The 13,596-nt window shown below is 39.7% G+C and overlaps 2 protein-coding genes across 2 annotated transcripts in view; one reads left to right on the top strand and one right to left on the bottom strand.

Annotated features, from left to right (window-relative positions):
• The window catches only part of LOC140483676 (kelch domain-containing protein 8B-like), a 202,986-nt gene extending 193,969 nt beyond the window's left edge, over positions 1-9,017 (top strand). Inside the window, exon 8 of the mRNA XM_072582044.1 lies at positions 8,759-9,017. Within this exon, the coding sequence (XP_072438145.1) occupies positions 8,759-8,857 (99 nt within the window). The 3' untranslated portion in view covers positions 8,858-9,017. The remainder of the gene's footprint in view (positions 1-8,758) is intronic.
• Positions 9,018-13,596, bottom strand: part of LOC140483675 (NUAK family SNF1-like kinase 1) — a 38,838-nt gene continuing 34,259 nt past the window's right edge. The window contains exons 6-7 of the mRNA XM_072582043.1: positions 12,983-13,115; positions 9,018-11,282 (exon numbers count right to left, since the gene is read on the bottom strand). Coding sequence (XP_072438144.1) covers positions 10,174-11,282; positions 12,983-13,115 — 1,242 coding nt within the window. The 3' untranslated portion in view covers positions 9,018-10,173. The remainder of the gene's footprint in view (positions 11,283-12,982; positions 13,116-13,596) is intronic.

Genomic DNA, 13,596 nt, shown 5'->3' with positions numbered 1-13,596 from the left:
GAATCCAAAGGGTTTTTACAAATGCATTAAGGACAAAAGGGTAACCAGGGAGAGAATAGGGCCTGTCAAAGACCAGCAAGGCAGCCTTTGTGTGGAGCTGCAAGAGATGGGGGAGATACTAAACAAGCATTTTGTATCAATGTTTACTATGGAAAAGAACATGGAAGATATAAAATGTAGGGAAATAGATGGTGACATCTCAAAAAATGTCCCTATTACATAGGAGGATGTGCTCAATGTCTTGAAATGCATAAAAGTGAATAAATCCCCAGGATCTGATCAAATGTACCCTAGATCAATGTGGGAAGCTAGGGAAGTGATTGTTGGGCCTCTTGCTGAGCTATTTGATAGTCACAGGTAAGGTGCCGGAAGACTGGAGGTTGGCTAACGTGGTGTCTCTATTTAAGAAAGGTGATATGGACAAGCCAGGGAACTATAGACTGGTGACCCTGATGTCGGTGGTGGGCAAATTGTTGGAGGGAATCCTGAGCGACAGGATGTACACGTATTTGGAAAGGCAAGGACTAGTTAGAGATAGTCAACATGGCATTGTGCGTGTGAAATCATGTCTCACAAACTTGACTGAGTTTTTTGAAGAAGCAAAAAGAGGATTGATGAGGGCAGAGCGGTAGATGTGATCTATATGAACTCCAGTAAAGTGTTCAACAAGGTTCCCCATGGGAGATTGGTTAGCAAGGTTACAGGTATACAGGTAGAACTAGCCATTTGGATCCAGAACTGGCTCAAAGGAGAAGACAAATGGTGGTAGTAGAGGGTTGTTTTTCAGACTGGAGAGCTGTGACAAGTGGAGTGCCACAAGGGTCGGTGCTGGGTTCACTACTTTTTGTCATTTACATAAATGATTTGGATGTGAGCATAAGAGGTATAGTTAATAAGTTTGCAGACGACACCAAAGTTGGAGGTGTAGTGGACAGCGAAGAGGGTTACCTCAGATTACAAGGGATCTTGACCAGATGAGCCAGTGGGTTGAGGAGTGGCAGATGGAGTTAAATTTAGATAAATGCGATATGCTGCATTTTGGGAAAGCAAATCTTAGCAGGACTTATACATTTAATGGTAAGGTCCTAGGGAATGTTGCTAAACAAAGAGACCTTGGAGTGCAGGTTCATAGCACCTTGAAAGTGGAGTTGCATATGGGTATGATAGTGAAGAAGGCGTTTGGTATGCTTTCCTTTATTGGTCAGAGCATTGAGTACAAAAGTTGGGAGGTCATGTTGTGGCTGTACAGGTCTTTGGTTAGGCCACTTTTGGAATCTTTCATCTAATTCTGGTCTTCTTCCTATCAGAAAGATATTGTGAAACTTGAAAGGGTTCAGAAATGATTTACAAAGGTGTTGCCAGGGTTGGAAGATTTGAGTTATAGGGAGAGGTTGAAAAGGTTAGAGCTATTTTCCCTGGAATGTCAAAGGCTGAGGGGTGACCTTATGGAGATTTATAAAATTATGAGGGGCATGGATAGGGTAAATAGGCAAGGTCTTTTCCCTCGGATGGACGAGTCCAGAACTAGAGGGCAGAGGTTTAGGGTGAGAGGGGAAAGATATAAAAAAGACCTAAGGGGCAACGTTTTCACACAGAGGGTGGTGCATGTGTGGAATGCGTTGTCAGAGAAGCTGGTACAATTGCAACATTTAAAAGACATCTGGATGGATGCATGAATAGGAAGGGTTTGGAGGGATATGGGCCAGGTGCAGACAGGTGGGACTAGATTGAGTTGAAATATCTGGTCGGCATGGACGAATTGGACTGAAGGGTCTGTTTCCGTGCTGTACGTCTCTATGACTCAATGACTGTAACTACACCTCCCCCAAACTGCTTACAGCCCCCTAGACCCTGACCTGACAATCCTTCAGGACCTTACCCCCTAAGGGTGCCATCTTTATTGGGGTTAGGGTTCCGGGAGAAGGTTCCAACCAGGTAGGTAAGAGTATGCCAGGCAAGTAGAGTGCCAGGTGAGTAGGGGGCCAGTGTGTACATCAGGAGGGATGCAAGCTGACTAGGATTTGGATCCCAGATGAACAGGGTACCAGCTAGTTCAAGGGTAGGGTGCTGGGGTTAGTGTAAGATGGTTACCGAGGTGGGTAAGATGCCATGTCAGGCTCTAGGAGGGCTTGAGGTTGTCACTCTTTGGAAAATCCAGCTCTATCGTTCTTCTAGTCTAGCAGGGCCAACAGGTTATTTTTAATCAATGCACTGTCTTTGAAAGAAGCCATCTTGTGCAGACAAACAACGACACTAACTTCCTCAGAACACTGGCAAACCTGGCAACTTCAGCCCTGGGCAGGAACTTATAAGGGGTTGAACAATGGGGTCTATGATGGGTTTGTGCCAGAAGTATGTGAGAAACATGATGCAGTCTATGTCGATGTCGGTTGCAACTTGCTGCATCTTCTATGCATCTCTCAGATGTCAAGGCAAGTTTCTCGCTAGGCAGCAGCAAGTGGTCTATAAAGGGGATTATTGCTTATTAATGACCTTATTATCAGGACATCATACTGATTGATAGTCAGCTTCCTATTTTACCAAATGCACCAAAAAACTAGGTGTCAAGAATTCTTAACATGAAAGTCAGATTGGATATCTGGCGACTTCAACTTGATGCTGCTCCAAAGGGCTTCCATGTTGGACACCAGACACCAACACTCAGGACACACTACATGGGCATGGGCCACATACATGTGACATCCATGGATATTGGTATCTGATATGTGTCAGATTCTAAGAACCCTCATGCCACATCTTTGGTCTACTTAAAGTACACTTCTCTATTTCAATGCAGCACCTTGGGCTGCACTGGCAACTATTAATTACAATTAATGCTGCTGCATTCAGGAACACACATCCAGCTCATAGACTAAGTCTACATTTCTGGCCTGTTCACATGCTGTCATAACACTTGCTCACTCTGAGCTTACTTAGATGTTCACAGCATCCTTGTTTTGCTGTGCCTTTTTGTGCTTTGACCTTTCAGCCAGAGATATGTTCACAGTACTACTGTATTGCATACTGCATTTAGTCCAGATAGAAAGCCAGGAAGCATGTTGTGGTTGTCAACATGGGCAAGAGACAGAAATGAGGGGCATAGACAGGGTTGACGAGAAGAAACTTTTTCCCCTTCGAGATCAATGATCATGGGCATAGCTTTAAGATAAGGTTTAGAGGGGACATGAGAAAAAATCTTGTCAGCCAAAGGGTGGTAGGAATCTGGAACTCACTGCCTGTAAGGGTGGTAGAGGCAAAAATCCTCACAACATTGAAGAATATATCATTTTACTTGCATGGCACGTAACCTTTTGTTATAAATTCTGTGTCTTGTGGTCCTACCCACAACCACCTGAAGAAGGAGTGGTGCTGTGAAAGCTAGTGCTTCCAAATAAACCTGTTGGACTATAACCTGTATTGTGTGATTTTTAACATTGAAGAAGTATGTAGATGTGTGCTTGCAATGCCAAGGCAAACAAGGCTATGGACCAAGAGCTGGAAATTGGGATTAGAATTGTTCGGTGGCTGTTTTTGACAGGCACAGTGTCAATGAGCCAAAGGGAATTTTTCTGTGCTATGGGCCTCTATGATTGAGTCAAGTCAAGGGGCTAGCTTTTGCTTGATGTTTCCCAATACAGTGAGTCAAGAAAAGCTTCTCATACCATTCCAGGCCCTGTTAGGGGTGGTTAGAGTCAGAATTCTCTCCACATAAGGGTTAAGGAGCTGAATGATGGGCTGCATATTCCCTGTCTTGAGTATTTCTAATTGGGCTGTTTTTCTTCTGGAATGAGAAAGAAAGGCAAGTATTAAGAGAGATGAAATTAGTGCAGGTAGGGAATCGTTTCAAGCAAATGAGTAGGCAATGAAGAAGGCATGCAGGATTAGTGGTGTTTGAGGTTGGGTTGGTGATAGAGTGAGGGAGAATGCTACAGGCAGTAATGAGAATGTTACATCATGAGGCTTGGTGGGAATTAGGTACAGTGGCAGAAATAGACAGTGTAAGGTATCAGTGAGAAGACTACCAGGGACTGGGAATGCTGTGCAGCAAGTCAGAAACACTGAAGCAGTCAGTAAGTCAGAATCACTGTGAAGGACTGGGAGGAGGATGTAGTAGTCAGGATCAATACTGTCTAATTTCCTATTCAGTGCGCAGATCTCAAGATCCGTGTACTATGTCAACTTCTGAAATCAGAAGTCAATCTATCGGGACAAGATTGGCGTGCACAGAACCTCAATGGAGCACCCCAGTGCAGCTTAGAGGGAAAGTTGTTCAGGGTCACTGTAAATCAAACTGAGAGTGGACCTGAGTAGAACTCAGGACTTAGACTAGCACAATCTTAACTTTGTCTATAACTTAGTCTGATTTGAAGAGGAGCCAGTCAGAGCTGCAGGGGAGTAGAGCAAACCTAGGGGCAAATGGTGGCAGCAAAGCCTGAGAGACGTGGCACAGATCAAGTTCAGTTGGAGCAGCACCTGAAATCCAACAGGAATCCTGTGGGAATTTGAAAATGCTAATGAAGGTGCGTCAGCAAAAAGCAGTGAGATCATGGGTAGATTTTTTTTTGTCCACTTTAAAACAGCATTAAGGAAAGAAACTGCATTCTAGATTATTTTTCTTAAAAGAAGTGTTTATTAATTTTCTACTTTATTTTAATGGAAGATTTTTATTTTTAGTTAAAGGTATGGTAGGGGATCTCAGTCCCATATATTGCCAGCCTGGTGTATGTGGGAAATCTTAGATGCTCCTGGCAGTCCGGTCGTCCACATCTGCAGGAAATGTTACTGGTTTGATCAACTTGAGCACTGGGTTCTGGAACATGAGCATTGGCTGGTGATACAGCAGTGCATCTACAAGGCTGACTGTTACATGTTTTTAGACATGGTCACCCGACAGATTAAGGAAGTACAATCAGAGAAGGAATTGGGTGACCGTCAGTCAGAAGGAGAGAGATAGGTAGGAAGTCTGGAAAGCTCCAAAGTGCAAGTCACTCCAGAACAGTTTTCTTTTGTGTTGGAAACCAATTAGAATGACAGTTCATTTGGAGAATGCAGTCAGAGCCCAACTCAGCAGCCAGGGGGACCAGACAGTGAGGGAGAGCTATAAAGGTAGGAGGGGTACAGGCATTTCTGAAGCTTCAGTCATGATTCCAGAATGGTGTGTTGCCTCGGTGGGCCAGGGACAACGATGTCATTGAACAGCTACAGGGCATTCTGAAGTGGGAGGGCGAACAATCAGAGATTGATGGTTTGGGACGAGCAACATAGGTAGAGAAAAGGATTATGACTTGCGACAAGAATTTAGAGAACTAAGTAGGAGATTGAAAAGCAGGACCTCAAAGTTTGCAATCTCTAGATTACGCCTGGTGCAAAATGTCAAGAAGAGGGGCAGTCAGGACCTAATTTTAGGAAATGAAGCTAACTAAGTGGTACAAGTGTCAATCGCAGATCATTTCAGTGATTGTGACCATAGCTCAGTAAGCTTTAAAGTGATCATGGAAAAAACAAACGTAGACCAGAAATAAAGGTTTTGTATTAGGATAAAGTTAATTTTAATATGATAGGACAAGATCTGGCCAAAGTGTACTGAGAGCAGCTTGTAGGAAAATCCACATTGAAACAGTGAAAGCCCCTCAAAGAGGAAAGAGTGAAATGTGCATGGCCAAAATATTCTTGTAAAGGAGAAGAGTGAGGTAACTAAACCTGGATATTGAAGAATGTATAGGATAAAAGACAAGTTTATGGTAGGTAGCAGGACTCTGAACAACACAAGCCCTATCGGGATATAGAATATGCAGGACATTAACTAAAAAATAAATTAGGAAAGCAAAGGTGGGGGGGGGCATGAAAAATTAATGGAAGCTAAAGTAAAGGAAATTACACAATTCCTTTTATCAGCGTATTAGGGGCAACTGTTTTTAAGGTGCTTGGTGACTGGCACAGACATGATGGGCCGAAGGGCATCTTTCTGGGCTGTAAAATGAGATAGTGGCACTTACATTGACAGTGTGGAGAAAGTCAGTGTTGCTGTGCATTCCTCCAGATGGCTGAAACTGCATTGACTCAGGTGACAACAGGCTGACATGGCCTCCTCTGCAGATCCTGGGGAAGAAAACATCCTGCCTCTATACCATGCTGTCCAAAAGGGCATGCATTTGCATGCCTTCAAAACAGCGCATCAATTTTCCCTTTTCTGCCATGACTGGAAAAACTTCAGGAAATGGGCAGGGGAGTTCCAGACTGATAGCGCTTGTCTGGATGCACAATAATCTTTTAAAGATAGCACCAGTGCAGGGATTCTGAGGTACTCTGGCAGTGGTGAGTTGTTCCAGGAATAGTGCATGCCACAAATGAGAGTTAGCCAAAAAAAAGGTTCAGCCCAAACACAGAGGATGCTGGAAAAACACAGCAGGTCTGACAGTATCTGTGGCGAGAGAAACTGATTAACGTTTCAAGTCCAATTTAACTCATCTTTAGAACTGTTATGAGTTCTGAAGAGTTCTAGTTGAATAAGCACAGGGTGACTGCTGTATGCGTAGAGTCAGTTTCTGCGGTTTCAGTTACCTGCGGTTTCCCACGACTTGAACATATTACATGGAACATTCCAGAACCAGGGACCAGAGAACTGCCAGGGAGGTACATTTCCCACTTAAATGAATAGGTTTGCTACTATCCGCAGTTTCGTGCTTCCACGGTCGTTCGTGGAACGTATTCCCTACAGCTACGGAGGGCTACTGTAATTATAATCAATAATGCATAAGAATGTATTTTTTTTTTATTAATAGCGTTATTAAATGTCTGTACTTGAAAATGACTCCGTTCAGGCCATGAGAAAAGAACAAAGTGTCTCCAGTTTTTTAGTAGCTAATACATGCTATTTATTTGCACTAAAAACATAGTCACATTAATAATTGGAAGACTGTCTATTGTAAGCACAAAATAGTCAGCTTTAAGCTTTCTTTTTGTCTCATGTTTTCGGTAATTTGTGCAGATAGGGAAATCCTATTGGATTAACCATTACCGCATTATTAGCAAATTGGATTTCAACAATTATTAATTTTGTGGTGGGTGGTCTATCTTGTAGGGACTCTAATACAAAAATTGGCAGCATCAAATTTTTAGAGAGTTCGCCAAATTAGCTAAAGGTTTTGAAATGTGGTTTGCAATAAATCTGAGAACTTAAATCAATCAGTTGTAAGTGCTGTCAGTTTTCAGCGTGAATCAATCGGGGATATTTTAGAAAACATGAAAACTGAACACATTTTGTTCTTGAGGTGGGAAAATAATTTCTGTCCAGCATTGAAGTCTGTCTTGTATAGTGATAAGTATAACTTTTGTGTGTTTTTGTTGGTGATTTAAACAGTCTTCAATTGTTAAATGAGTGTATTTTTACTTAATTATACTGAATAAAGCTTGATGTTAGTGTTCTATTTCTCTGCCAAAGTTAGTGCATTTATAAAGGGGTTATTTCAAAACTTTTAATTAGGGTTGTGCAATCAATTATAATTAATCTAAGATATCAAAACATCCTTTTAAATGATAAATGTTTTAGGTGGGATAATAGTTCCAGCCTCTGAATAAATTATAATTAATTGTAGAAGAACTGCCCAGATTTATCTTGCATGTGGAACTAGTAAGTATATCTTGCAATGTTATATGAACAGCACATAGTTATTTGAGATTTAGTTTGACCACAGAAGCATACAATACATATGTTACTCTCTTGGCACCATACAATACCCATGTTACTGTCTTAGCTATATTGTTCAGCATTCTATTTGTTTTTTTTGATGAAGATCTTTGACCTTGAAACAGTATAGTAAGGAAAGTTGTAGTTTCTTTAAACACGGCTAGGAAATATGTAATTGTTTTTAAGAATGTACATCAATTCTAAAGGGATCAATTGCAATTTTCTAATATTAGTCTATATGATATGGCCACCGTCAACCTGGAAGCAGTACCAACAGGAAGGAAGTTAAAATATGGATGCCATATGACCAGAGATGAAGAAGCTGCAGTAAGAGAAGAATGTAGAAGTGCATTTACAGGGAGCTCTGTACATGCAGTTAAAAGAGACAGGGAGCTGTAGAAAAGGTGAGAGCAGAGATTGCAGTTAGGATAATTCCATTGGTAAAACTCAGTTTTTGTTTAAAGAGCTGACCAGATTGTTCAACAAGATTCATTAAAGAAGTTTATAAAGGAGTTTCCGGAAATCCTGCCCCATTAAGATAATTGTGATGTAGCCAAGTAAGTTCTACAAGAGCATAACATTTAGGAGATGACTTTCAGAAGAAATGAACAACATTTGAACATAGGAAGTGAAGCTTCTGTTACAAGTGACTTGAGGCCAAGTCTTTGGGTAAAGTGAGAGGTCCGGTGTACTTGAAGCAGATTTGGAAAGATTGAGAGAATGCATGTACTGCCCCATTTGTGTGGGGAATATGTGAATGTTTATAGTCATTTGAGGTAGTCTTCATTATTTTATGCTAATCCCTATGTTACTTATAGTTCATACTGACTGGAATTTGCCTGTTGATCCATGCTGAATTTACATCAATTCTCATTTGTGTTAAACATCGCAAAAAGTGAAATGTTGTTGCCAATTTATTCATTGGGGGTAATTTTGGTTACTTTGGTTATTCAGGGGAAGACGTTCAAAAGAAAGGTCACTGAACTTGAAACATTAACTCTGTTTTCTCTCTATAGCTGTTGCCACACCTGCTGAGTTTCTCCAAAATTTCTGTTTTTGTTTCTTTTACAGCTTTGGAGCCAGGCATACCTCACCTTAATGGGATCCATTGTGGAAATAAAATCAACACTGAATAGGTATGTCCGTAACAGACTAGAGGGATCAAAATGACCATCCAGCAAAATGACCCCATTGATAAGGGGCATCAGATAATGGATAATAGTGAAGGGCTTGGTACTGCAGTCATCACAAGGACAAACTATGTGGAAGATTGTAAGTTATCATCCATGTTTGAGGGGTTTTGGGGATGAGAAGTTTATTTAAGGGTAACAACTAAATTCAAAAAGGATCTATCTGAATTGAATAAAGTTTAGGGAGGGAAAATGGGGTTTTGTCTGTGGTGTGTCAGTAAAGTTATTTTTAACCTAAAAAGTTGTGATGGCTTTGTGTGTTTTGTAGGGTGGGGCTGAGGTTAAATTATACATGAATTTAAGTTGGATGAACAAGTTGGGGTGTTGTGTCATTTAAGCCAGTTTAATGTGTCAGGAGGATTTTATTTTAATAATGAACATTTTTCTACTTGAACCAAACCACGTTAGTGCATTTTTGTTGTCTATAAAAGCTTGAAGTCTAAGTACCATTTGTAAGGGGGAATGGGAACAGCAATTTCAGCAAATTAGTTTTGAAGCCTAGGCACACTATTTCATGTGCACTTGGAATGTTCTTTAAAAAACATTGAAACATTTGTTAGGTAACCACTTCCCATCCTGTTTACTCCCAAGTATTGAAGTGAGAATAAGGGATTTATAGATGCCTGTTTCTGCTTTATTAAAAGTCTTACCTGGACCTTTAGAACAAATCGAGGCAAAGTAGCCTATTTTGAGGATGAATAATAATTTCTTGTACCACTATTACAATATGACAATCATAGTCAACTTCTCAGTGTACTCAAATGCATGGAAGATGATCTGATGTGGCACTGACCTTTGTGTATTTAAAGAGCCATTTTGAGTAATATGATTGTACATTCAGGACTCTATGCTATGTTTTTGGAAAATTACTGATTTGGCCTGATTCTCAAATCCAATTCTGCTTTCCATTCAGTGAATAATAATGGTGAATATTAAGAATCCAATTTTTGCAAAAAAAAAATTCATGGAATTAATATACAGAACCATTTAACACTTCAGCCTTGTCATAAACAACGAACACTAAAAAAACAATTTTTGCAAAAAAACAGGTAATTATTGCACAGAACCATTTAACATTTTAGCCTGGTAATAAACATAAACTTACTTTCCAGTAGCAAATATTCTTATGCTCAAGGAAAAGTGATAATAAATTTAATTATTTTGCTATAACACTTTCTTGATAGTCTTCATTGAAGGAATCTTCCTCATTGATTCAGTGGAAATAATTTTTGGCTACAGTTTATGGAGACTCAGAAATATAACCTATTAATTTTCCTTTAAATAATTACACCTCTCTTAGGCCTTATTATAAATATCTTGTGTATCTTCAAATTCCATTATTGAGAAAATTCTCCCTATATTGTCTTTTCCAGAACTTCCATTTCTTCTGGCATTTTGTGGATCAACTTTATCTGTGTTATCCAGCTCCAAAAAGTCTTCCTCTGAAGCTGAGCTATAAATGTTGCCATGTTTACTTTGAGTAAAGAGTCTTCTTTTGCTTTCTGCTGTGAGATCTAGAAGGTCAAATGAGTCACTAGAAAGTATGCTATCATCACTAATGACACTAGAGGGGCGACTCTCTTTTTTCTGATGTCTCCCATTTGATAAGATCAGGTCCTTTAAAGAAGCAGAAAGCTTTAGTGATGAGCGATCATCGGGCAGGTCTAAACTGATGGAAAACCTTCCATTTCGTTTTAGAATTCCTTTTTTCCTATATTTTACCTCTCCTGATAAAGGCATTTCTGACTGTTTGCCACATGTTTTGGAAGGAATTTCAGCTGTATCCCTGCCTCTTGTTTCACTGCGTTCTGGAGAAGAGGAATAGCCAGACTCTCTATGGTAAGAGTTCTTCAGGATTCCTTTCTTTGGTGTACTAGTTAAGACTGTAGTTTGCGCAGTGTGCACCTTCTGAAAGGTGTTTATAGGTTTTGTGATGGTTGTGCTGGTTTCAGTCCATTGTGATTGCAGCTCCATGTCTGCAGATGACAGAAGGTAATTGTCAAAGCTAGATTTTAGGATTCCCTTTGGATTTTCCTTTGCACCTTTGGATGTGGATTTCTGCAATTTCACATCCTGTTGTGGTTGTGTCATGTCTTTTTCTTTCTTTGACTTCTTTAAACAAACCATTTGCCTATCCTCTGTTATATGGGTAGAAACTTGATGTCCAGTACTCTCTATGGCTTGTACATTTTTAGCTTCTTTCGCCCTTTGATTTGCACACCCTTCCCTGGTTTGCCAGTCAATGCAACGGGCCAGCAGTGGTGAGTGACAGTCTTTTTCGGAAATGCAGTCACAAATAGATGTGTCATAACCCGAGTTGACCCACCAATGGTTTGCAATATCTTCAATTGTCGCACGTTTGTCTGAGTCCACTGATAACATCCAGTCAATCAGGTCACAAGCATCTATTGGTGAAAACATGCCAACATCTTAGAATTAATTAACACAAGGCTTTCCAATTACATTTAACTAGAAAAATGAAAAAAAAAGCCACCAACATTCATCATTAAAAACACTCCATTCACATCTTACCCATCACCGCCTCAAATTCTTCCATTGTTTAATTTGAAAAATCTGAACAGAATGATTGTTGAAATAATATTGACTTACTGCTGACAGGACCTTTATGGGAAGGCAAGCGCAAAGATATTTACTTTAATTGTTCAGTGTTGATTTATTATATCGTATTTTAAAAATCTTTTCCTTGCTGTCTATTACTTTCTTTTCTCCTGTAACATCTGTATATTGTAAATTTTCTGCTGTAAAATTCACAAATCATAGGCTATAATCAATTTAAGTGCCAGAAAAAACATTTGCATGAAATTGTACTCCTTAAGTAAACTTGGCCTGAGTTTTACAGAAAGCCAATGGTGACATCAATGTGATTAGAGCAACTGATCTGTTGACCTGGTATATTTGTTCTTGCACAAAACAATTAAATGTCATTTTTACTCAGTAGATATCTCTGAGATAGAAGATTGTGAGTTCAAACGCAGTCTGGACTTTTAGTGCATAATCTAAGCTGACACTTTAATACTAATAAAGGATGTAAAGTTTCAATTGTCGATTGAGATTAAAAATCCCAACATGTTTTACAACATGAATAGAGTCTTATGGTGTCTTTGCTGGCATTTATCTTTCAAAAAAAGTCATTAACATCTTAGTTGGATATTGGTTTCATTTGCTGAATATGGGAGCTTGTTGTATGCAAATTGGCTGTCATGTTGACTCCAAAAGCAATGCATTGGTTTTGAAGTGCTTTAGAATATCCTACACCATATAAAAATCCTACGTAAAATATTACATAAATTCATTATCAGATAGCTGTCATTAACTTTTGAAGATCTGCTCTTGACCAAGGCAGAAACAGCAATGCAGCATTTACTGCTCATCTCTAGTTGTTTCGAGGGCAGTAAGAGTCAATTGCATGAAGACTTGAATCACATTGGAGTGCAAATTTTCTTTACTGAAAGACATTAATTAGCCAGTAATGTTTTTAAAATGGTCTGGTAACTCTCATGCATTACCTGATTAATATCTAGTAAAATTAAATTGATTTGGTAGTCAGTGGTAAATGTAGAGTAAAGGAATGGGTCTGGGTGGGTTACCCAAAACAAAATTTGGGGCAGCACTGTGGCTCAGTGGCTAGCACTGCTGCCTCACAGCATCAGGAACCCAGGTTCGATTTCAGCCTTGGGCAACTGTCTGTGTGGAGTTTGCACAATCTCCCTGTATCTGCGTGGGTTTCCTCCGGGTGCTCTGGTTTCCTCCCATGGTCCAAAGATGTGCAGGTTAGGTGAATTGGCCATGCTAAATTACCCATAGTGTTAGGTGCGTTAGTCAGAGGGAAATGGGTTTGGGTGAGTTACTCTTCGGAGGGTCGGTGTGGACTTGTTGGGCAAAGGGCCTGTTTCCACACTATAAGGAATCTAATCTAATCTAGATTAGCAATCTTTGAACTGAAGGCTTCTACTTTAAAATTCAGTATGAGAAATACTAGGCCAGAGATGTTTATATGGAAACCTGCTATAGTGTAATCATTGTTCATTCAAAAATCTCCAGCTACTTTGTGAGATGGGTTTGATGCAATCTCATGATTCCTTACCAGAAGTCAGGTGAGGTTTCTTGTATTCTCCACAACTGATCTGCTGCGTTAAAGTTTTGTAGCTCCTGCTATCAAATGGCATTGTTCCATACACCAGTGTATAAAGCAGAACTCCCAGGGCCCAGCAATCAACCTAGCACACAATGTATCATAATCAATCCATTAAACATAGCAAAGAGTGTCTCAAATAGTATTAGTTAATGCCATTTCAGGTAATATCTGATGTGTTCCTTTGTGTTAACTGAACAATACAATGGATTTGATTCTTGATAAGTAATGATTGAAGTGCCAGTCAATTTTCAAAATTGTCCACTTTCTAATTGACTTATGTTGAAATAATGTCACATTAACTTTTTGCTCTTTTGGGATAGATCTGCACAGCCAATATTTGAACATCCCCAAAATGGGAGGTGTGCTGGATTCACTCAGTAAAAAACCTGGAGTTTTGATTCACCACACATTTCGCACGCAAAGTGGGACAACCAGATAGATATAGACATATTGCATTTTGAGACTACATTTAGTCAAAATAATTATTTTGGATTATGTAATAATTGTTTTGTAGCATCTTTGGGTTGTGACAAAGCTTCTTAAAAAGCTGATGATTTATCCTT

The sequence above is a fragment of the Chiloscyllium punctatum genome, chromosome 12, assembly GCF_047496795.1.
Source record: "Chiloscyllium punctatum isolate Juve2018m chromosome 12, sChiPun1.3, whole genome shotgun sequence".
NCBI lineage: Eukaryota > Metazoa > Chordata > Chondrichthyes > Orectolobiformes > Hemiscylliidae > Chiloscyllium > Chiloscyllium punctatum.
The sequence above is the reverse complement of the archived record's forward strand: the minus strand, read 5'-3'. Positions and strand labels throughout refer to the sequence as shown.